The 26,138-nt window shown below is 38.0% G+C and overlaps 1 protein-coding gene across 4 annotated transcripts; it reads left to right on the forward strand.

Moving 5' to 3' along the window:
• Positions 1-251: 251 nt before the first annotated feature.
• On the forward strand, positions 252-24,914 carry hmga1b (high mobility group AT-hook 1b). 4 transcript variants are annotated; one of them, XM_028796994.2, is made up of 5 exons: positions 252-358; positions 2,415-2,541; positions 8,371-8,457; positions 9,512-9,562; positions 21,397-24,914. In XM_028796994.2, the coding sequence occupies exons 2-5, from the start codon at positions 2,428-2,430 to the stop codon at positions 21,454-21,456; spliced, it is 312 nt and encodes a 103-aa protein (XP_028652827.1). In that variant the 5' UTR covers positions 252-358; positions 2,415-2,427; the 3' UTR covers positions 21,457-24,914. The 4 variants fall into 4 exon arrangements, with proteins under 4 accessions (XP_028652827.1, XP_028652829.1, XP_028652826.1 ...); XM_028796996.2 differs by lacking the exon at positions 252-358 and adding an exon at positions 711-795; XM_028796993.2 differs by lacking the exon at positions 252-358 and adding an exon at positions 887-1,249.
• Positions 24,915-26,138: the final 1,224 nt, after the last annotated feature.

A 26,138-nucleotide genomic window follows, 5' to 3' on the forward strand; every position in this document is an offset into this window, starting at 1 on the left:
GAAGCTTTAATTTTTGCAATACACCAAAAGGAAAAGAAGTGAAAATAAGATGCTAGAGCTTCAAGTACGATTGGATTTAAAACCCCAAGTACATACGTCAAAAAAAACAAAGAACACGAAATATTACAGTGACCGTCTGTCAGAGTTTATTTTAAACCATTTTCATTTATATCTTGCTTTAAAATAGTTCCAGCCCATCATCCTCATTTGGCATAACTCCGCCCATTCGCAATTATATTCCCCGGGAGGGCACCTCCTTAAATTGCTCTAAACCTCCCTCTGGCTGTCGCTTTTATTTCATTCGAAGTAGTGCTAGCTATTTTTAGACCCTATTGGATCCGGTCCAGGACTTACTGGGGTGAATTTTTTGTTGGTTTTTTTCTTTATTTTAATACTCGTCTCAATCTATGTTTCACACACTTTCGTTGGATTTTTTATAATTATTTAAAGGGCAGGGTTAGCGTGCATGATTTTCCCTGCTTATATCTGCAGCGGTTGTAATCAAAGGTTTCAAATCGGGTGAACTGACCTTCGGATAACGGGGGAGATTCACTGGAGTTTACAGTATGGCCTTGGTTTTTACTTTTATCCTAATGCTCCTTTGTTTGTTTGTATTTTACTCGCATGGCATTACAATGAAGGACAGGCGACATAACCGGAATTCTGCCGCTGTGCGAGTGGGATCGAGTGCGCGCGTTTCAATGTTCCAGGGTAAAGAGGGAGGGAGTGCGTGCGTGCGCGGCGCTGGAGGCCGGCAGGTCGGGCGCGCGCGCGCTGAAGCCGGCCTTGCTCCTGGTATATATTTTTTTCCTACCTATTTTCGTATTAATTTAGGTTTGCCGCAATATTACCAAAATGCATATATAAATATGCAAATGCACGTCTCTCCTTTCTATGTATGTGTATTTTTTTGCTCGCGTGACGTCCTGTGCAAGCCCTATACACCTCGAGCTTCGTCATTTTTGAAGGCATTTTGTTCTCATCCTGCACATGCTTCATCCCTAGTTGCCACCCACGGCAGTTGTGGTTTTAATTTTCATGGCGTTTCCATTGACCTTGCGTGGTTGGCTTTTTCGCAGGATGTGCGGTGCGCTTTGCAGCTGCGTGGTTTGCGCGGATAAGCGTACACTAGTGTGTGTGTGTGTACGCGGAACTGTCGGTGCGACAGAAAGACAATCGAGGGAGCCCCTTTTCCCTTGTATTCCTTTCCGAGGGACTTGATTATGGCGGTCTCCGAGTTAAAGAGCTCGTATGTTTATGAAGAAAGATACGGGAGTCGCGGCCGCCGAATAAATCTATCGAGGCGTCACAATTTCGGAACGTTCCTACCGATCGCCGTTTTATTTTTGGACTGTGGATTTTGGTTTCCATTGTCATTGTATGAAAATGACTACGACAACTTTATTAATAAGCGGGTTGCTGGTATCTTGGTTCCGATGGTACCTCCATTATCAGGACAAGGGTTTGGGATGATCGTGAGCTACGATGCTACACGATTATTTAAAGTAAATAATATTTGTTGTGGAGGGTGGGAGCTGTTGACGTATTTGCTTATATCGCGGGCTGCTTCACTCTTTCCCACCTATTTGAATGCTATATATTTTTAATTTGGGCTGTGCAGACTGTTAAAGTTCGAACGCATTTCGTGTTTATATTATAATACGGGCTTGCTGTAATTTGTTTTCCTGCAGCGTTCACTGGCTTTCCATAACTGTAAACGCAAATGTATGTGTGTGTGCGCGCGCGTATGGCGCAGGTTCCTGGCGTACAAAACAACTGTTTGCAGGTTGATCTTCCTTGGGTTAGAATTCTGGCAGCAGTTCCGATGTTGCCTTTCGGTACCGACGCGCCATTTAAATTCGCCATGATGTTAAGTGAATTTTTTTTTTTAGCCTTACCAAGCCTTTAGTACTTCATAGCTGGCTCAGGTATGCCAGAAGTTACGCGTGCTTCGAAGGTACTGTGTGTTTGTAAAGCGAGTTCCTTTTTGTGCGGTATGTTCATGTTATTTCTGGTTTGTTGTCAAGCCTACAATATCGATGCGTTTTACCTTGGCTACACGCTTCCCATGACCTAGCTGTTTCTATTGCATATGTTTCGCGCGTGGGATCTAACGCCACGTGCTCTACATTGTGTTTGCGCCGTCGCAGAAATTTTTTTTTTATAAATACCACGCCGCTTTACCGTGTACTTCCCTTCTACCTAATTCTGAGTAATTTATACGGTGTGCACGCGTGACCGAATCGCTTAAATGCACAGTTCCGTAAAAGACACACCACGCAGTGAAGCTTTAAATAAGTGTCGAAAGAAATCGGTAAACCACAATCAAACGTAATGGGGTATCCGGTTCAGTTTTAGTTCAAGTTTGTTGTTCTGGAATATATTGTGATTTTTCTTTTATCTTCTCCCAACAGTACAAGACAGAAGATGAGCGATTCAGGTGCGAAGGGGAACCAGTCCCTATCTTCGAAGGATAAAGATGGAGCTGAGAAGCGAGGCAGAGGCCGACCGCGCAAGCAACCTGAAGCAAAGACCACTGAGGTGAGTTTGACTTCTGGATAGACCGATAATCACGTGCGCATGCGCTTTGTCCTGTCGCGCCACACAACCCTATTTAACGTGCAATTGTTGGCGCGGGAAAAGTATCGCCGTGCGGTCCTTTTTTTTGTCTTTACGTGCTTGTATTTTTTTTCACGGTTCGTAATTTCTATATTATAGATCAACCTCACGGTTATTTCATTGGAGTGTTTTATTATTCGATGCTATATCGAAGTCCACTTTTTAAATTTATCACTTTCGACAGGTATATCCTTGCTTGTGTTGATTTTTCCAACTTTTATCAGTATGAAACCCTACACAGACAATCCAGGTTACAAGATTATAATTTATCCAAAGAGATGTCTATTTCATAATCAAATTCTGCTTGATTTAGACATTTTAGAGATGGTTCAATTTCTTATACAGGTACTTGTCGACTTACGACCGCGATTGGTTCCGACTGACTGGTTGTAAGTCGATCTGGACGTAAGTCGGCCTATGTTAATTTAAGGTAAGAATATTAGACTGGGTAATAATATTGTAATCATCTTAAAGTAATATTTTATCAACATTTTCTTACTTTCTAAGACAAACACAGCATACTACAGTACAATTTGTTTAATATGTGGAAAACGTACAAAACAAGAAATACTGTACTGTACATTTAATTCCTGGCACCACTGGTGCTTGGCTGCGGGTTGTCGATATCGCCTTCATCAGATCAGGCGAGGCTGCGGACGGGGTGATGGGAGGAGTTGCTCTTTTCATAAACATAGTGAGCTTCGTCTGAATTGTTTGTTTTTTTTTTTTCTCTTCATAAATTTCGCAATAAGGACGAAATGTGTTGCGTGCCATCCGTTCAATCCTCGCAAATCGTTCAATATTTGGGTCCATTTTTTCAAAATGAGCGAGGAGTTTATTCAGTAGAGATAAATCTTCTGACAATCCCTTTGTGGTGAACATTGTTTGTGGCACCTCCTCCTCTTCGTCTTACTCCAATTCTCGTTTCTTCTTCCGCCACTCTTTCTTCTTCCAATTCTATCAGCTCTTCATTCATAAGTTCACCTGATTCCCGGTCTAGCAACTCCTCGACATCTTCCATTTCACATTCCAATTAAAGGTCTTTTGACAGTTTCACTATTTCTTCACGAATCTCATCAAGTTCTTGTTCACTGTTAAATCCAGCAAAAGTATTTACATAACGCTTAACACACTTCTTCCATACACCATTCATACACTGTGAGTCGACATTTCTTGCGGGGAGGGCTTCTGTTTTCTCTGATCTGAGTTCACCTCTGTTATAGCGCGTCTTTATTTGAAAAGAGCAGTGTCAGATCGGGGCGAGCGTGAACACTAACTTTAACAAGCACTATAAATTTACAATGGTTGTTACAGACGTAAATCAAATGTATGTTTTTATTGTATAATATTAACAATAACAGCAGCTCTCTACTCAAAGCGGTAAACTCGAGAAGCTGCTAGCATCGAACCCAGAAGCTCTTGATTGGGAGTCAGCAGTTGTGTGTGGGAACTGTTAACATTTGAATGTGATGATTGTATATAAAACTTGTGCACGAACGAGACTGGGATAACTGTGGATGTGAGTGGTGTGTGTGACTGAGAATGACTGGTGTGAAGCCTGAAGTCCAAATATCAAATAAACACTTTCACAAGTACAAGTATAACAGAACAAGTGCGCTTTTATTCAAGAAGAAAAAAGAAAGCAGGTTGCGGTAAGCAGTTGATGCGACTGCTTGCGTAGTGCAATCCTAAGAACTGCCCAATCAAGAGCTTCTGGGTTTGATGCTGGCAGCTTCTCAAGTTTGCCGTTTTGAGTAGAAAGCTGCTATTAGTGTTAATATTATAGGGTTATATGTTAGGGTTATATTATTATCAAATTGCCAAAACAACAAGACACAAACACACGTGGGGCAACACTGCTGCGTATATTTTTACTGCTGCATAGCGAGACTTGAGAGTGCGGGAAACTGGCGCTGCCAACAGCTGGCGGGGGAAACAGTCAAACGCGTCGTAAGTCGAACAGTCGTAACTTGCATAGGTCGTATGTCGACGAGTACCTGTATATTGAAACTGGTAAGTGTAATTAGTAATGGAAGTATAGTGTGGGCTATTTTCTCAATCCTTAAATTGAGACATGGGCATCTGTTTTTTTTTGTTGTGTACATAGTTTAACTACACAGTATTTATAAGCTTGCTTACCTCCATGCAGGAGAGTGGTATACAGCATTGGTCTGACACTACCCTGGATGGGGTGGCAATACATCACAGGGCATATACTCCTACAACATCTGTTTGAAATGGCCAGTCCACTTAATATCTCTAAAGGGTGTGGGAAGAAAATGCCTGTAGCCATGTGGGAGAATTTGTAAACCTTACACAGTGACAAGGCATTGGATTTGAAACCAAGAAATGGCATCCAAGAGACCCTGATAGTATTCATTTTGTCATTGTGCTACCACTGTAAACATAGTTATGGAAGTTAATTTTAAGCAGAAAAACAGCTTTATTTTACATCTTCCACTTTTGCTTAGCCACACTACAAATAGAGTTGGTTCCACCATGAATGTGTACCACATACTTTATTTAAGTTAAAAAAAAAAAAAAAACACAAAAAAACTTGCATCTAGCCTGGTTGTAAACACTGTACCAAGTATTACAAGTGGCTTTGCAGACTGTAGTATGGTGGATATTTTTAGGGTGTTAACTTTGTTCATTCAGGTGGGTATGCATGAATTTTCTGAGTTGATGGGTGTAATTTTTTTTTTTTTTTTTTGTAATCTCACTGCAACATAACTGTTTCTACATGCATTTACTTTATAAAAACAATCTAGTTAAACCTGCATGTCTGGTTTTAATTATTATTTTTTTTTTTTTAAATGAAACTTGAAACGGTTAAAACTGCATAGTGGTGTCACTCACTATTCCGGTTAATTCCAACTGTCAAGGTAGTGCAGGTAGAGCAATGATGACAGTGGTTTCTTTCCTCAATGGCTCTACGTTTCTTCTGTTTGCATTGCACATTCTTTTAAGATGCTGCCAGGACAATAGTTGCAGTGGACTGAACTTATCTGAAAGCTGTAGTTTGTTTTGTATAATGACATTGAGAATGTTCTAATATTGCTTAATTGTACTTTCATACATGGTATGCCTAATTTGTTCATCAGACAAATCTCCAGTAAAATCTTGAAGTACTGTACATGCCTTATGACACTAACATGGTAGACTAGCATTTTAAAATGAAGCCTCTCTGCTGCTGACTTGCATGCAGAGTACAGTTCAAGAGTGATGGGTACAACAGTGAAAAAGCAGGTGCATTTTCCTGACCTGTGTCCTTTTTAAACACAATATATGTCTTGACTGGCATTTACAATGTATTCTTAAGAATTTACTGTATAAGTAAACCATTTTTTTTCATTGGTTTCTAGCAATGTTTTTGAGGAAAATGGTATGTCCACATTTTTGTCAGTTGGCTGTAACCATTCTTGGAAGTAGATCCTTTTTTTTTTAAATACTTGGGTGGCTTGCTGTTGGTTTTTTTTTTTTTTTAATTTTTTTTAAGTTGGTTGGTTTTTGAAAAATGTGTACAACTATTTTTGTTGAGTATAGATCTGGAAACTAAATGCTTATATGTTTAGAAATGAATATTAGAACTTCATAAAACCGATGGTAATAAAATGTTTCATGTTTGGCAAGCCTAGGCAAATCTGGGAAACTGAGCACAAATAAGTCACTAAATTTAAGGGTAGGCTACTACTTTTGGTTTTAGTGTACATTGTAGCATTGGAATTGTACGACTTTCAAAAAGGAAATGGCTGTGTTTGCCTTTGTTTTCTATGAAAAGGATTGCTTTGAACAACCATAATCTGCAGTGATGATGCTCCTCGTCTGGCCATGTCACTATTGTCTTTAAAGCCTGTTTTGATTTGTAGACATTCCTGCCACCCATAAGAGGGTGCAGTGAGCCTACCACAGAGTGGGGTTGGTGAGGCTGTAAAAATATGGTAGCCTCTTTAAATGAAAGAAGGCACTGTGTGCTTTTGCTAGGGGTTTTAATGTTCCAGTGCATTATCCATAGTATAAAAATGTTAGTATCGGTGAACAGAATCTAAGCAGGCTGGAATGTTTTGCTCAAATGCAATACTACATGAAATTTTTTTTGCAAGGAGTGAATTGAAGGATGAAATGTGGATGAACCAGTTTGAAAATGGATGTTGTAAATCCTTGAATACCTGTGTAATTGTACATTGTTCCTGGCATATATGAACAGATTTTTTAAGCATACTCGGATGTGCGACGGTTCACTTGAACTAGTTAGCATTTGGGGGTTGATTTGAATTTCGTTTTGTTAGGTTTTGATGTTGATGGAGAAGTTTACAGAAGGCCAGAAGGAGTTGCATTGCGTCTTTGTGGACCTGGAGAAAGCATATGACAGGGTGCCTCGAGAGGAGCGGTGGTATTGTATGAGGAAGTCGGGAGTAGCAGAAAAGTACGTAAGAGTTGTACAGTATATGTACGAGGGAAGTGTGACAGTGGTGAGGTTACATCAGGGATCGGCTCTGAGCCCTTTCTTATTTGCAATGGTGATGGACAGGTTGACAGACGAGATTAGACAGGAGTCCCTGTGGACTGTTTGCTGATGACATTGTGATCTGTAGCGATACTAGGGAGCAGGTTGAGGAGACCCTGGAGAGGTGGAGATATGCTCTAGAGAGGAGAGGAATGAAGGTCAGTAGGAACAAGACAGAATACATGTGTGTAAATGAGATGGAGGTCAGTGGAATGGTGAGGATGCAGGGAGTAGAGTTGGTGAAGTTGGAGGAGTTTAAATACTTGATCAACAGTACAGAGTAATGGGGATTGTGGAAGAGAGGTGAAAAAGAGTTCAGGCAGGGTGGAATGGGTGGAGAAGAGTGTCAGGATTAATTTGTGACAGACAAGTATCAGCAAGAGTGAAAGGGAAGGTCTACAGGACGGTAGTGAGACCAGCTGTGTTATATGGGTTGGAGACGGTGGCACCGACCAGAAAGCTGGAGGTAAGAGATAAAGATGTAAAGATTTGCACTGGGTGTGACGAGGATGGATAGGATTAGAAACGAGTACATTAGAGGGTCAGCTCAAGTTACAGTTGGGAGACTAGAGAGGCGAGATTATGTTGGTTTGGACATGTGCAGAGGAGAGATGCTGGGTATATTGGGAGAACGATGCTAAGGATAGAGCTGCCAGGGAAGAGGAAAAGAGGAAGGCGTAAGCAAAGGTTTATGGATGTGGTGAGAGAGGACATGCAGGTGATGGATGTAACAGAGCAAGATGCAGATGACAAAGATATGGAAGAAGATGATCCGCTGTGGCAACCCCTAACGGGAGCAGCTGAAAGAAGGTGGTTTTGACTCGATTGTATGGAATGTTTTCAATAAAATCAATAAAAGATGAAAAAAACAAACTAGTAAGCATTTAATGTGGAGATTCACTACATAGTGAGCACTTTTTTTTTGTGTACAGTTTTGTGTATACATTTATTACAAGGCAAAGTTCACTGCCTATATATAACACTGGCAGTTACAATTGACCTATTTCTCATTGAACTTTGTAATCGCCTTCTGTGGGACTATAGGCCTGAGTAGCAAGAATGGATTGTTTTGGTTGTGTGGTTGACTTTGGCTTCAGATTTGAATTGTCATTATTCTATTAACCGTTCAGAGCTCCTTGAAAGCAGTCTTTGATTGGTTTCTTATAATATTTTATTACATCCCATATTTCATTTTGTTACCTGTGGCATAGTCTGTTTTTAATTTTTTTTCCAACATTCTTCAGCAACAAGAACCCAGCGGCGCCCCAACTGCCAAAAGACCCCGGGGAAGACCAAAGGGCAGTAAAAACAAAAGCACCTCCAAGAGCAGAGTAAGTATGTTCAATAGAACTAGTGTTTTTGTAGTAATGAGTAAATTTAGTTAAATGCTCCAATACCTGGCTGCTTGTGTAGCAGGTAAATCCTTCCAATGTTTTGTAAATTTTACTAAACCTTTAAACAGAACTGGCATCAAGGATGCTAAACAAAAATGCAGATTTCCTGGCTGTTTGTGTGTGTGGTGTGTTTTTTTTTTTTTAAATGGACAATATGTTTCCATTTGTTGAAAGGCTTTAGAGCTCTACCACTTAAGGGGTTATAATGATACTGTAAATGCTGTATGCATAGAATCTGTTCCTGGGGTGTCTTTCCTCATTTTGCACTGTAAGCTTTCACAGCAGCTGCATGCTATTAGGTTAATCTATTGTAAAAGTGTATTTGGGCTTTCTGTCTTTGTGTGGCTAGTTGCTATAGCATCAAGAGTAACCCTTCTTTTAGGGAGGGAGCAATTCTGGCAGCTGCTCTATTAACAGGTGGCAGCTGGGATTTGACGTGCTGCCTATACCGGCTGTCCATTACAGAGTTAATCAGCCTCCAAACTTGAGACTTTTGTGCCATCTGCCTAGTTGTGCTTTGCAGAGTCTGCAGAATAGCTCCATCTAGTGGTAGCCTTTCCTTAATTGCTGTTTATCATTAACAATTCTGGAATACATGGTAATCCTTAATTAACTTTGCCTGTCTTGACTTATTCAACATTTTGAATATGGTTAAAGTTGTATTTTGCAGAGCAAAAACAGTGGAACACCTTCTATGTAGTATGATTATAATAAAATGTACCAGTAAACTCTTTTACAAAGCAACTAGTACAGTGGTGCAAAATGGTTCAAATCATGCAACGAGGCAGATACTGCAATGTTCTTGGTAATTGCCACTAAAAGAAGTAACTGAGCTGGATATAAGAATGCAATTTAAATGAAAAATATTCGGATATTTAGGCTAATGTAGTTTTTTTGGTTTTTTTTTTTTTTGTCCTTTAAAAAGTTGCACCACATTTGTTTACATAGACTGAACAGATTTTTTTTTTTTTTTTTTTTCTTTTAATTTCAGAAGTCTGCAGGTGCTACAGAAGGAAAACCAAGAGGAAGACCTAAAAAAGCAGTAAGTATTTATTTCTCCTCGGCACTTGGTTGCTACATGGGAGAATTTACCTCTGCTTATCAGATTCATGGAGTTCTCCAGGAAAACAGTTTTTGGTGTTTAGGATATTTGTGTGCAATTTTAAGGGTGGAAAATTACCAGGGTATTATGGCAATAAAGGAATATGATTTAACAAAATGTTGGTTAGTATCCACAACTGGTGTTTCTTGTAGAAGGCTATAGTTTACCCCAGTAATCTTGGGTACTTGTATATGGGCTTCCTTATACATGTAAAGAACTAATGCCTCACTTACTATTTAATGGTGGATACATAGCAGAATGACTCTGAATTTATCTAACCCCAAGCTTAAACCCATCCCCCCAGGGCAGCTTGGCATGTGAGTGTCAATGAGATTGTAAATGCGAAAACATTTCATGTGTGCCCAAATGTAAAACAAAACCTCTGGAATAAGAACTATTATATTACACTGGAATGTTGCATTAGCTGGTGTAAGCATCTGTGAATGTACATTATGGTGTTCAGATTTGTGATTTGTTTTCAGGGTCCGTTAACTCAAGATTAAAGCAGAAGCATGTTTACTTGTTCTGAAAGTAATTTTTCTGATTAGGCAAGTTGAAATCCTCATTTGGAATGTACTTTTGCTGCAAAGGTTTTGTTAAGTCTGCTGGGTTTTGCCTTCTCCATACAATCTTTCTATTTAACAGTTTACTAATGCTTTAATTTGAGTTTTACAAGGAACATGTCGGGGTGACCTTAGTGGTGTAGTAGTTAGCAGCACAGCTGGAGAAACCATTTTTGATGCCAGTATAACAATTAAGAACCATTTAGACATTCTGATCTACCAGCATTTTGTAGGTAATTTTTGTAATACCATATTGTATCATGCTAGGTTGCAACTTTGCTTGCTAGAACTGAAAGTAACCCTTTGATGGTCTCATTTGTGTTTCTATTCTTATTTGTTATATGCTTGATTTTTGTTCATGGTACCTAGTGCATATAGTTCTTTGCTAAGAATCTAATGGAACAACAATGGGTTTAATCAACACTGTAGCTCTGCTTTCTAGTTCCATGTTTTTCCCTGCAGTAAGATTTTGCTGAATTGGCACACTCAAATTTATGTAAATAACTACACTATTTCTTTTCTCCTTTACATAGTGAATGAGAAGCATCTGAATATAGACTTTTTTTTTAATTGTAGTCCTGCCACTGTTTCAAGACTACTTGTGCTTCAGTGTAAGCCACATTTGGCTCACTAACATGGTGTTTCCAATAATGTTCAAGAATACCTAAAATGTGGAGCAAAATACTATTCCCAAAACATATTCCCGTATCAATGGATTTTTTTCTTTTAAGGACTAATAGACTTTGTGCTGTCAGGAAAAACGAAAGCTTTCTGTGCATACAGTGATCCCTCGCTATATCGCGCTTCGCCTTTCGCGGCTTCACTCCATCGCGGATTTTATATGTAAGCATATTTAAATATATATCTCGGAATTTTCGCTGCTTCGCGGGTTTCTGCGGACAATGGGTCTTTTAATTTCTGGTACATGCTTCCTCAGTTGGTTTGCCCAGTTGATTTCATACAAGGGACGCTATTGGCAGATGGCTGAGAAGCTACCCAACTTTCTCTCTCTCTCTCTCTTGCGCTGATGTAGGGGGGTGTAAGCAGGGGGGCTGTTCGCACACCTAGACGATAGGGACGTTGCTACCTTCTGTGTGCAGCTGCTTCCTGAAGGACATGCTGCACGGAGCTTCGCATACTTAAAAGCTCGAAGGGCACGTATTGATTTTTGCTTGAAAAACAAACTCTCTCTCTCTTTGTCTGCTCCTGACGGAGGGGGTGTGAGCTGCCGCCTTCAACAGCTTTGTGCCGGGTGCTTCGCATACTTAAAAGGCAAACAGCCCTATTGATTTGTTTGCTTTTGTCTCTGTCCATCTCTGTGACATGATCTGCTCCTGACACGTACTCCTTTGAAGAGGAAGATATGTTTGCATTCTTTAACTGTGAGACAGAACTGTCGTCTCTGTCTTGTCATGGAGCACAGTTTTAAACTTTTGAAAAAGAGACAAATGTTTGTTTGCAGTGTTTGAATAACGTTCCTGTCTCTCTACAACCTCCTGTGTTCTGCGCAAATCTGTGACCCAAGCATGACAATATAAAAATAACCATATAAACATATGGTTTCTACTTCGCAGGATTTCTTATTTCGCGGGTGCTCTGGAACGCAACCCCCGCGGATGGAGGAGGGATTACTGTATTCGTTACCCATTCTGAATTTTTGCAGAAATAAAAATACATGATTTATATTTGTGAGGGTGATGTGGCAAATGACCTGTTAGGAGGAGGAGTTGTAGTTCTAACTTGAGTGACACATCTGAATGAGTAAGATCACAAATTTTAATCCCTTTCAATCCATTACCACCACATGTAGCCCCAGTAAAGGAATGAAGGCATTACATTCATGTGAATGTAATGGATATGGCTACTCTTGTCCATTTACCTATCCATCTATTTTCTGTCTCGGCTCAGCTTTTCTACAAAAGTGGTACTCCATATGTTCGTTTCTATATTATTTCATTCATTTTGAAGCATGAAGCGGGTCCCTTTGATCTAAGTTAATCAAAATGCTTAATCACTGAGATAATGGGGTGGGGTGAGATTGTAGAAGCCTACATTTGAGAAGGATTAAATTGTGTAAGCTGTCTTGTTCAAATTGTGTATATAATTTATTCAGTTGGACCAGTCATTCTATATAGTCATTCAATTACTGTTTATTCTAAGCAAACCTTAGCATTTTTTAATTGGTTTTTGCTTTAACAGCTTTAGCCTGTAATATATACTTGAAACCTGCAAGTTAGCTAAGAAGTAATATAAGTAGTAGCAGTTTTATCGTTTAAGGCTGTTTTGCCAGAATTCTGAATTAACGGATTCATCCTCAATTTGATTTTTACAGAAGTAGTCTTAAAGATGCAGCAAATGTAAACAAAGATTTAAAACATTATACAACAGAGTTTGAAATTTTGAATTTAATTTTACTTGTCCATTTACATATTGCCCTTCAGTAAGTGATGGTATCCAACTTCTCTCTCCATATACTGATACAAGCATAAATTTTCACAGCAGCAAAAATCACAAATGATAATTTGTATAAATGAAAATATTCCTAATTTTGTTGGTATATGCAAGTTTAGCATCTGTTTTAAACAGGATGTTGGTTTTTGTTCAGACACCACCAGATACATTTTAGTACATGCACATGGTAAGATAAGGTAGTCTATTTATATGTTTTTTATTTATTATATAAAAGATTTGCTAATACTTCACCTAGAGGTGGGCGGTATGACCAAATTCTATATCACGGTATTTTTTCTAAATTCTGCAGGTTTCACGGTATTAGACAGTATTTTTTTCCCCATGCATGAGTGGATGTTAACCACATTTTCCACTGCAGTTACTGCAGTAGACTGGCTAAGAATAACCTATTAGACTGTTATGAGAATTGTACATCGTACAAAAAGACATTTTAATGTGCACACAAGTATTAATCCAGGTTTGCATGGCCCCATAAAGTGATAGTTTTCAAGGGGGTGGCACTAAAGAGAAGGAATCACATTGCATGACAGATGCAGTCAAAATATAGAACCTTTAATTGAACAAATTTTGCAAAAGCTTAAACTATGAATTTTGACAACATATTTTCAACCATCCAAAGAGGCATTTAGACTTAGTAAAATATCCAGAGGTGTTTGTCAAAAAGTTGGATTGCACTGAACACGTCTTAGAAAAGGAATAAATAGTAAATATTTTTGTAAACCAACTACACTTTCTGTTAATGTTCACAATCTCTGTCCACTGACACGTTAAAGTGACTTTTTAAACAATTTTACCATCATTAAACTGCATAATATTTAAACTAATTAATAATAAAATACATAATAGTATTATTGATAGTTGCACCATTACTTCAAGACTTCAAGCCCAGGTGCATTACACAGTATTCACCAAATTAAAATAAAATAAGTCCAATCTTGGTGATGACATCTTACCAACTGTACCATCATTTAGGCAAACTGCATTAATATGAACCTTGCTTCAAGCTAAGCAATATACATAAATAATAAAAACTGCAACTTGCATTTATAATGCTGTTTGTGGTATAGCCCTATGGAAGCGCATTAGGGCCACTGTGAAGAAAAAAAATATGGACACGGAAGAATAAAACAAACTATATGTCGAGAATAAATTCGACATGTTGACTGTCAAGATTAAAGTCGACATTTCCACTTTATTCTCAGTTTATTTTATAATTAAAGTAGAATGTTGTAAACTAAACTTCATCCTAAAATCAATGTTTAATTTACTAGATTTTTCTCAAACCCCGTCACAAGTTAATGCAGCACATAAAATACTTTGTGTTAAGTGTTCCCCGACCCAGTCGTTAATCCACTACGCTTCTTAAACTGACTTCCTCCGCACTTCTATCTATCTATCTATCTAAGAGCAGGCGCCTGCAGCAATCACCGCACAGAATCCATTCACTTCATGATATTCCTTCTCTCTACCAAAACCGCACGATAATTACCAATCACCACACGATAAACGTCTTTGTGAAATTAAAACTAGTTATTAACTTAGCCGACTGAGTGTTCAGAACTTTAAAAATATCTTCGTTATACATGTTTAATTATGCCATCCATTCAGAGTTGCGCCCATCTCTGAACGAGTCGATAGCACATCGCAGAATGAATATAAGCAAAACATACACTAGCAAGTACAAAAACAAGTACAACTTGGCTTGCAGTATTATCCAGTAGTATAGAAACAGTATTTACACATCTGACCTTTTAAAAACTAAAGTATCTCCAGGCTCTCTGTCCATTTTCACCGCGCGGCATACCTATGCTACCGCCCACTATTTGGTGGTGTAGCAGTGAAAAAGAGCCCTAGTGCAACAAATCTGTGTTTAGCGGTGTAGCAGTGAAAAAGGTCCCCACTTCAACAGTTTCCCGCTGCGCCACGTTCCGAACGTCGTTTAGGCAATTTAAACCGGTGTTGCGGAATAAGAAAAATCCATATCATAAAAAAAAAATAAACGGTTTTTCGGTATGAACCGGTATACCGCCTAGCTCTACCTTCACCATTACTTTTATCTTGTGTAGACTTGACCTGTGTTTGATGTGAGTCTGTGCCCTGGAATGAATGAGTGTGTGTCTGTTCCAGAAGGGTCTAACCAAAGAGTGTTTGTTCCATGAGAATTTGGCCTCCATGAAATCGAGTAGAAGGCCCCACTGCAAAGTAATACACATGTCATTACATCCAACTATACAAATCTATACAGTTGTGTACGGTTTGGTAATGGTACATTGTCTTTGCACTTCTTTACGCTTTAAATGAGGTTGGAATGCAAGGATGTGACTTAACTGCCAAAACTTAAGTAATGCGGTCTATTGCAAAATCTTAATATATTTAACACATTTGATAGTATTCACAGTACCCTTCTGTAATTTTTTTTTTGTATTAAGCCAAAGTGTGCTCCTGGAGAATGCTAAATTAATTTCCTCAGTTGTTAGTGTGAGGTCAGAACCATGATGAAATTCTGAAATGTAACTGTAGGAGTTTTTGACAACACATATTTTGGATTAATACCTACAGTGGCTTTAGAACAGGGGTCTCCTACTCCACTCCTGGAGCACTACTTTGGTTCTAGGGTGTGGTTTGGGGTGTGTAGTATGGGTTTTGGATTCAATCTTCTGTTGCAGTTTTGTCATTAAACAGCACCAAACGCAAATGAGACATAGTGAGTCGACAGAGGTTAAGCTAAGTTGGGGCCTCAAACTCCATCCAGTTTCTTAGCTTATTTCTTCTCAGTCAGTTTTTGTTAATTTAAATCTGTTATTCTATAGCTTGTTGGTACTTTCATTCTAAGAACATCATTACAGATTGATGGTCATTTGTTGGCTTACTTTTTATCTGTTTGGCTTCTAATTAAGGAAAAATTAAGGGGTCTATGTCTTAAATAGCAAGTCCATTAAAATTAAGGCAACAGTTAAATAGCAGCAAAAACATATCCGTAAAAGAACTGGAATAAAATCCTGTAGCCACAGTAATGCTCCAGGACCGCAGTTGGAGACCACTACTTTACAAAAGTATTCAGACCCCTTCACTTGCCACATTTTATGTCCCAGCTTTGTGCAATTTTTAATTCACCTATTGGAAAGTGAGCCTTTGCCTAGTCAATGGACCAGAGCCCTCTGCAACAGGTTTTTGTTAAGGATATATGTGGACTTTTGCTCTACCCAGTTTCCCTCAACCATATCTAGTTTTCCTCATCCTTGCCACTAAACAACTCCCAGCATGATGCTGCCACCACCAGAGTTCAACAGTGGAGAAGTATTTCACAGGTGATGAGGGGCACCTAGTTTCCAGATTTGCTGCTTAGAATTGAAGCCAAATGGTTCGATTTTGAGTTCATTAGGCCAGGAAGTCTTGTTTCTCATAGTCTTGAGTCCTTTTAGGTGGGCAAAATGAGTGGGCATTCATGTGTCATTTGGCCACTGTACCATTCAGTCCAGATTAGTGGAGTACTGCAGTGGTACATGTCCTTTTGGAAGCTTCTCCCATCTCCATATGGGTTCCCTGGAGCTTGGCCAGAAAGACAACCAGTTCTTAGTTAGCTCTCTTACCAAGTCCCTTCTCCTTTTGATTGCTCAGTTTTTTGGCTGGGCAGTCGTGGTTGTTCCAAACATTTTCCAGTTAGGAATTATGGAGGCTGCTGTACTCTTGGTGATCTTCAATGCTGCGGAAACACAATCCTGTCTCTAAGCTTTGCAGGAAAGACTTCCTCGTGGCTTGGTCTACACATTGTCAGTTGTAGAACCTTCTGTAGATAGGTGTCTGTCCTAATCATGTGCAATCAATTGAACTGACCACAGGTGGGCTCCAAATAAGGCGTGGAATCATCAATGATCAATACAATCAGAGGCACCTTAGCCAAATTCCAAGGGTCATAACAAAGGGTCTGTTTACTTTGCAGTAGTGCGGTATTTCAGTTTTTTTACTTTTAATAAATTTGTAAATAAAATAAATAAATAAATCTTAAAATCCTGTCCTTCTGAGGTATTGAGTGGGGCAAAAATGATTTTAAGCAATTTTAGAATACAGCTGAAGCATAATAAAATGTTAAAGGGTCTGAATAATTTCAGGTGCTCGCTTCTATCATTGGTCAAATAAGACCCCAAAATTACCTGAATAAAACTATATTCTGTTGTGTTTGCCTGACTTGGCTCTTGAAGGTTTACTTTTTATTATTATTATTATTAATGATTGGATCACTGGAGCTGGATTCTGAACTGAGTCATCTTGTTATTGAGCCCTCCTGTTTCAAAGTTGATCAGAGTGTACTGGCTGACAGAATGGGCAGCTTTAGAAAGCACACTTAGAGTGAAGTGTGGAAATGTTTAATCTCAAATTGAGTTTTAATTCAGGTTATTGCTTGTTCAATTAGTTTTAGAGCTTTATTACCCATCTTAATGCAGTTATGAAAATGTTCTGTTTTTTTCTATTTGAGATGTAACTGATAAAGGTGTAAATTTGTCCCTATGGAGTATGTGTTCCCTTTGCCCAGGGTTTTTTGAGGTGTTTTCTCTAGTATGTAGATGGTATTCTGTGGAAACCAGAGCTCACCACATTCATATCTCTCTAGTATACAGACAAACATTTTATAAAGAATAGTTAATTTCTTCCAGGAAAAACACAGGTTGTGTGTTGTGTAGGGCCCCATGGAATCAGTTTTATTTTTTCACAAATTCAGTTTTTTTTTTTTTTTTTTTATATATAAACTAAGAAAAACAGCTACAACAAAAACAAGCAATAATTAAATGTCACTTTACATTCCTTTTAATGAAACGGCACACTAGCACAACTGAGCCTTATTTTGCAGTTCCATTCATCAGGTAGGAGCCCAGATCCTCCATGATGCTGAGACTGCTATGGGACAGTGAATGCCCTCCGGAATTGTAAGAGCTGTTACTAATTTGAGGCATCCTTCTGACATGAAGGTGAACTTCATTTTTAGAAAAAAAGAGTGACCTGCTTTTAAGGGCTTGTTGCATCCGAGGAGATGCCTGCTCTTCTGCCCAGGTTTGTAGAGGCAGAGTTTAAAACGGAAGAGTCAAATGTGGACCTTGTGTGCCTCATCACCACAAGGCAAAAGATTTATTAAATCCCGAAACATTGCTGTTCATTTTTAAAAAGGAACCCATTAACCACCAGTGCTGTTCACTAATAACATTTTTCTACAGGAAAGACTGTTAATACCAGTTAAATATAATTTCATGTACAATTAGAACTGCCAGCATAAAAGAATTGCCATACAGCCAAATGTTTACTCACCTATCACTATGTTGAGAACGCTGTGCTCTCTGCTATCAGTGGGTTCATCAACTACACCATATATTTATTTTCTTGCCACAAAAATCGTTTCGAAGAATGGCATTTATATGTTCAAAGACATGGGGCAGATGAGTTGACGAAGACGCATCTTAATTTTTTCGAGGGGTATGTTTGACTCGTACGACCACAAAGTCCTCCACAAATTGGTGTCTTGCATCTGATAATTTTTTGTTGTTTCCTCTATTGTTACCTGAAAGGGAACACTTTTTGATCTTAATTTCTCCTTGTTTTTGAGATGGGTTTTAGATTTGACGTGGTCACTGCAAGTATCTTCATGTCCAGTCTATGGTGTGCTGGTAAAACTTGCAGAAAAGTTGTTGTCCAGATTTGTACAAGTCTCTGGGTTATTGTGCCCTCAATTTGTCAGTTAAGCTTGTGTGTTTTAGTTTTTTTTCGACATGGTTAAGAGTATCTGATACTGCTCGCTTTGACATTTCTGTCTCGTGCAGTTAGCTAATTTGCATGCCTTTTTTTTTTTTCATTTAAAAATAATGTATTTCCTTTCTATTACACCTATTGTTTATATTTCACTTTTGAACGTAACTCGATCATGTTTAATTTATCGAATCTTGTGGGATGTACAATATACTAATTTCGGTCATTTATTTATTTATATTTTTATTTTATTAATTTTCATTGTAATCATTCCATACAAACAGATCAATTTATAACCCAACAAATTTGAAGACTAATCAAACCCCACCCCTGAGAAGGAGAGTTTAGCTAAAGGAAAATTGCTTAAGGCTTTTTAATAAGGCAACATTAAACAAAAGAAGGGGAGAAGTAAATATCTATATAAATAAGAGATGGAGAAGGGAGTTAAATGCAATAATAGTTAATTCTCTTATTCTAAAATAATATTGATTAAATCCTGCCAAGTTTTGAATAAATTTTGTACAGATCCTCTAACTGAAGATTGATTTTTTCCAATTTCAAATAATATAAAACATCAGTTTCCCACTGACTTATAAGAGGAGAATTAGGATTCTTCCAATTTAACAAAATAAGTCTGCGTGCCAAAAGTGTAGTGAATGCAATCACAGTTTGCTTGTCCTTCTCCAATTCAAGTCCATCTGGAAGAACACCGAACACAGCTGTTAATGGGTTAGGAGGGATTGCGATACCAAGGCTGTCTGAGAGGCACTTAAAAATTTTGGTCCAAAATGATGTTAGTTTGGTGCAGGCCCAAAACATGTGACCCAGTGAGGCAGGAGCTTGGTTGCAGCGTTCGCAGGTTGGATCCTGCCCTGGAAACATTTTGGACAGTTTTAAGCAAGACAGATGGGCTCGATATATAATTTTTAGTTGAATAATTCTATGCTTTGCGCATATAGAACTCGAGTGAATTCTCTGCTTTGCTACCTTCCACTCCTTTTCTGATATATTGATTAAGAGATCTTCTTCCCAATGTCCTCTTGGATCTTTTGAAAGGTAGGGACTCTAATAAGATTTTATATATTGCGGAAATAGTGTTTATTTCCTCGAAAGTGAGCAGTATTTTTTCCAGCATTGTGGAGGGTGCAAGGTGGGGGAAATCGGGCAATTTCTGTTTAACAAAATTTCTAATTTGAAGATAGTAAAAGAAATGTGTAGCTGGGAGGTTGAATTTTGAACGTAATTGTTCAAAAGATGTAAATATGTTGTCTAATAAAGATCTCTGAGCATTTTAATCCCTAAACTTTTCCAGGTATTAAAAACTGGATATACTTGCGAAGGGTTGAAAGAGGTGGTTCTCTTGCAGAGGTGCCACTGATAAAAGATTTTCCATCTTAAAAATGCTTTCTAATTTGGTTCCATATTCTGAGTGAGTAAAGCACAATTGGGTTATTAGTATATTTGCGATAACTTTCATTTATTGGAGAGCAGAGCAGGAATATAAAGAAGTACTACAGGATTTTACTTCTATTGCGGACCAAGCCTGTGTATGTCATTTATTTGTGTCCAGGTTTTTATGGCTTGTATGTTTGCTGCCCAGTAATAAAACTGAAAATTAGGTAAAGCCATGCCACCTTCTGGCCTGAGGTCTTTGTAGGGTCGCTCTTCGGATACGTGGGTGTTTTGAGTTCCAAATGAATGAGGTTATTGTTGAATCTAACTGTTTAAAAAACGATTTATTGATATATATTGGAATGTTTTGAAATAGAGAAGTTTAGGAAGGATATTCATCTTAATGTTAATTCTTCTGGCTAGAGTGAGATGAAGGGTTGACCATCTATGCAAGTCTTGCTTAATTTTTTCCATACAGACGGCAAAATTTTGTTGATAGAGAGCTTTATGTTTACTTGTGATATTTACCCCTAGGTATTTAAACTGATCTGCTATGGTAAAAGGTAGGGTGTCTAATCTAATATTATAATTTGCATGCCTTTTAACGAGAAAACGTACAGGAAACACACACACAGAGGCACGACTGAATTTCTACAAAGAATTGTGTTCACTTGAAAAACATCAAACTAGAAAATAGTATCTGAATGATAGAACTACAGATTATTCAATTGTTTAATATATTGGGAAGTTTAACAGTTACCCCTTCAGTATTTAAATTCTACACATTCCGATTTTAAATCTAAAAATCAATTTTTAACTGGTGATTCCATCTGTTTTTTTTGCATCGCGGAAATCATAGGGCCCTAGGGGTGTGTTCTCACTTTGTGTATCGAATAAAGTATTGTTAATCAAAATCCTGGGCTCCCAGTCTGGCTTATGTCCTTTCCCCAACCCCAAACTTCCATATCTCTTAAATCATTGATCTTCTTGCCAAAGTCTCTGCCACCCCCCCCCCCCCCCCCCCCACTTATGCATAGCACTTCTGTTTTGAGATACCATCTGCCAGAAATATTTGATACTGCATTGTTTAAGAAAATAACCATACCTCTATGGAGCAGTGTAAATGATGCTGCCAGTGAGTTTTTAACCCCAAGATTGTGATGCCATTAAGCACACACAGTAGATTTGTACAGTTTAATGGTGTTGAAATTCAAATATGCTTAACCAAGTACAAGATATGAATTGTGGATCCACCTAATGTAGGTGTGTTGGTTAAAGAAAAATGACATGACACAGCAGGTGCACTGTCGTGTAGTTTCATGTTAACCTCCTATAAGAATGTCTAGAAGATGTTTTTTGCTGCTTAATTTAATTTGTTTCTTACTAGTAACTTGAGAATTTTGTGGAAAACTAACATCTGATTATTGTAGCAAGAAACATGGCAGCATGGTATGTGTTTAAATTAACCTTTCTAAAGTGGTCTCTTTTTAAATTTTTAAAAACACGCCTTGTGTATTTATGTAAGGTTGACACTAGTTGTTACACCTTATGTATGGAATAGAATGTGTTCCGGTGTAGGGCATTGAAATCTTACTTGCTCTTATTTTCTTCTAGGAGAAGGGAGAAGAGGAAGAACAGGGATCCCAGGAATCTTCAGAAGAGGAAGAACAGTAAAGGCGTCGCAACCGAACTACCTCATGACTAAACGTACTGACTTCCTGTCATTGATCTGGACTGAAACTAGATTGTCCCCTACTCTGAAACTGTCACCCCCCCTCCCCTTTTTTTTTTTTTTTTTTTAAATCTGGTGCTCCACTCAACATGGCACCCTCTGCATTTATGCCACCTGCTATTTGCTACAGCACTGGAAAAACTTGTTATATTTAGAGAGAGAAAGACACTACAAACTGGCAACTATTTTATTTTACAGTTCATTATGGGTTTTAGGCATTTACATTTTATACTGGACAAAGGTGACTACATAACCTACAAGTTTTTTTTTGGATTTTAATGATTTTTTTTTTTTTTTTGTGTGTGGGTTAGGTGCAAAACTTGTTAGTCTCGTGCCTGTTATAGTAGTTTTGCTTTTATTCATAAATGAATGTTAAATGTGTTGACCTCCATAGTTTGGTCAAAGACTTCCTTCTGTCTGGCTTCATGACTGCATTTACCATTTTTGGAGGAAACTGACTGCAATAATTGGAAAATGGTGGTGGGGAAGGTTTGGGAGATGTTATGACCTGAACTGCACAGATTTTATTTTGTCTAAAGCTTAGTGACTTTTTTAAAATAAATTTTAAGATCTTTGGACAAATACTTTTAAATGCTGTGTGGATGGGTTCAGTCTAGTTGCCCTGCATGCAGTGTGTGTGTGTGTGGTTGGTTAGCTCTACTGCTCCTACTCCTAATATATTTCAGTGTCTTAAACCAACATGTGCATAATTTTCCTTTCTGATTTTGTTTAGTGCATTTATGTGGTCATCTGTAATACTGGCATTTTATAAAGCAACACCCCAAAAAAGTGACTGCTGCACTGAAGTAGATACTTCTGTGAGGGACCATTTCCTCTATAGTGGAAATTCTGCTCAAACTCCCAACCCCCTTCCTTTTTGTGTCTGTGCTGAATTTACTCAGGTTATGGAATAGTGAAGGAGACAAAACTTGTTTTTTGTTTTTGTTTTTTTTTCTTCTTTTTTTCAAAGGATGGTTTCTGTGTATAAATATTTAACCCTATGACAGACTTTGAAAAGGAAGCAAGGTTTCTGTGTTGGCCAGATTAAAGTGTGACGCCAGCAGAAGTAAATGCTGTAAAGATAAAATATCAAGTTATGGCTGCAGAACTGGCTTCTTTACCTTTGCAATTAAAGTAGAAGTGTTTAGAATTAAATCAAGTTCTGCACTTAAACACCTGTCCCCATTTTGCAGTTTAAGAGTGCCACATGTCTTACATTTTCTGCGATTTCCCTACTCCTAAGGATCAGTAGAGCATGCTGATTGTCATTTCAAACTTGTGTAATAAAGTTAACACTCGATTCAGTTGAGCTATGGATGGCAGTGTCAGTAACTTTATTTGGCATCTTGCAGTGTGAAATGGAATACATTGTTCATTACTTCAGAAAAACCAGAGAAAAGCTTTAAATGGGTAGAAAATGGTCTAATAACTGAAATTTTGTGATTTTTTTTTTTTTTTTTTTTTTTTTAGTTTGACTTTATTAGGAGTGTCACTGGAAAATGTTCAGTTGAATGAAATTTTTAAAGGTCTCTTTATAAAAAACATTAGCATCTTACTGTAGAGGACTCTTGCTTTAGATGGGTTTTGTCTTCTCCTATGGCTAGTAGGGTTTTTTTTTTTTTTTTGTAGGGGGGTGTTTTGCTTTGTTTTGACTTCCCACCCCCAACCAAAGTTTCCATATGTGTAGTGTGCTGTTTGCGTGCTGACACACTGACATGGGTTTCATGTAATGAACCTGTGTGGGGGTTTTTTTTTTTTTTTTGGGTTGCTTGCTTAAACAAAAGGTAGAAATTTCCAAATGCTGTTGATAGGCCTTATAATTCAAGAATGGTATTTTCTAGTAAATGTGGGTTGTTTTGTTAGTGGTCCCTGTAAGGTTATGTGCAGAGCTGCAGGCTGTTCGATAGTGTGTTCATTGAGGGAGCATGCTGAATAACTTGTGTTCCTGTACCAAACTGCTGCTGTATGGAAACAAGGACTGCCTTTCATGTCTGTTTCATACTAAAGAGATTCCTCAAGTTTGCACCTCCTTCACATCTGCTCAGTAAACATTTTTGGTGACTACCTCTAGATAACATTTTTCAAGTCTTTTAATTAATGCTGCTCTACCTGGTGATGGAAAACAATCTTGCACCCACTGGACAGCAGGGTGAAATCATGCTTAATAGGCAACAATTTGTGTTTTATTTTCTGTCTGTTTTTGTGTGGATCAGGCTGGTAAGGGGGTATATTGAGTATCAAATTTTAGGCAGATTAATTTGGCCTTGAGTTTAAAAAAAAAAAAAAAAAAATTTAGGAATATTCAAGTGCTTGATTGGAAGTATGTATTTTATGATGCAGACCTCGATATCAAATCCATGTTCTGCTTTTCAATGAGTTAGCTGTGGTTACTTCAAGCCTTCCAATCACCAAAACCCCACCCCCTTTCCAGCTATGCATATGAGCATACTCTCTCTCTCATGCATCCATTACTAAATTGGCTCTGGCTGAGCTGTTCTGTCTTATAGCCCTAATTGGTACACACTGGATGCAGAAAACTGCTTTTTATTTTTTGACTCATCTTTTCAGCTCTTCCAGTCTGCTTACATGACATCTTAACTTCTGCCAGTCTCTAGTCCGTTCATCTTGGACTGCATTTAAAAACCTCCTTTTGGTCAGATATTTCAAAACCAGGTTCTCAATAAGCTGCTATTCAAGGTTGTTTTTGTTTTCTCTCTCAAAACATGCAAACAGCCTTGTATCTTCTGAGGAGTTGTGATGCTCTGTGTAAATGAAAGCTATATATAATGTAGCTAAAGTGTTTTAGCATTTGCCATTGTTGAAGTGTACGTTAGTTGCAGGAAAAAAAAAGGATGCTGCTTGCCTAAGCTGGTGGGGCATGGTGATTTAGTAGTGACTGTAGTTTCTGGGAGTCACTATTTGTAGCTTAGTAGAAATTTAACTACAAATTTTACAGTGCTGGCTACTGGAATTACATTACAGGTTTAGTTATACCACACTTCCCTGGTAAATGCTAGCACTAAGATTTTAATTGCCAATGGCTGTCTAGACACACAAGGGCTCATACAGTCTATTTTCTTTGTTTCCTCTCTGAGGGGCTGGGCCTAAAATGCCTCAGCTCCGAGGCAGTTTCTGTAATTTTAAGACAGGATGGGGATGTGAATGGATTAACTCCAATTGAATGGTTAGGCTATCCCCCTTTTTTTTTTTTTTTTTTTTTTTTTAATATAAATAAGAGTTTGTAGGACTGTGGAAGCAGTTTGTTTGGGCAGGTTGCTCGGGACACTTAGACTGTTTTAAACTCTTCTGATGTTTCAAAGATGTGCTGTATGTTTTGTCTTTATGATCTTGGGTTCTCAATTGCAGTACTTGAATAAACTGTTTTATTGATGTGTTTCAATATGTCTCTGTTTATTTCCCTATTCAGAAAGGAAACAAAATGTTACATTGTCTTTTTTAGTAAAAGTACCATTCTATCCAGCCATGATACTTCTATTTAGTGTTAAAGACAATCCATTATACTTGATCCTGTCATAAAATTATGCAGTGGGACTGGTTAGTGCCTAATTCTCTTCCTCTTATGGTATTAGTGTATTACTAAAATACACTATGGGGTAAACTATGCAGTAAGTAGACAGATGTATACAATTTTATACTCTGTAAAACTTTGCATTCTCTACACTTGGACAATTAGGTTCTCTCTGTCATCTGCAGTTCTTTCCAGTTTCTCCCGGGACAGTTGAGAACTATGATAACTCTGCAGTTTACCCAGGTTGAGTATGACTCAACTGTCATTTGGCATTGGGGGGGTGGGGGGGGGGGAATTTTGAATGTCTGTATTTTACGCTCTGAAACTTCAAATGCAATTTTACTAAAACTGTATGTACTGTAACATTTTAAACTTTGAAATCTTGTCCTACCATATTATATACAATTTACATCACTACCCAACTCTTGAAGCCAGTGGCGGCTGGCCTTTTGAATTTAACCAGAAGAAAATTCAAAATATTTTATCTATATTTGCATTGGTATAAGTAAAATGCAGTTTATACTTAATGTTTATTTGGTAATTACTTGATTTTGAGTGTTGCCTTATACTAAAGAGAGGATTCCTACTTTTTCCCCTATTTGACATGAATGAAACAATCATAACAGAGACCTTTTTTTTTTTATTTTATTTTTTTTTGTTTATTTCGCCTTACACAATTTCTTGTATTAGGAATTTGTTAGTTTTCGCATACCCCTTTGGGTCAGAGTGCAGGGTCGGCCATTGTACAGTGCCCCTGGAGCAATTACAGGTTAAGGGTCTTGCTCAAGGGCCCAGCAGAGTAGGATCTCTTTTGGCAGTGACGGGGATTCGAACCGGCAACCTTCGGGATACCAGCGCAGATCCTTTAGCCTCAGAGCCACCACTTTTTTTTTTTAAGACTTTGCCATTAATTGACTAGAATGCCTGTTTTGTGCTGATCAGTTATAAGATTGTTTATAAACTAGGGACAAAGTGCTTGCATCATTTATTTTTTATCTTGATTTTATTCTGTATTTATTTACTATCTACACAGCACAATTTTATGAGAGTAGATGAAACATTTGCCTCTATATTCCTCTATTAGTTCAAGCGACT

The sequence above is a fragment of the Erpetoichthys calabaricus genome, chromosome 3 (genome assembly GCF_900747795.2).
Source record: "Erpetoichthys calabaricus chromosome 3, fErpCal1.3, whole genome shotgun sequence".
Classification (NCBI taxonomy): Eukaryota; Metazoa; Chordata; class Cladistia; order Polypteriformes; family Polypteridae; genus Erpetoichthys; species Erpetoichthys calabaricus.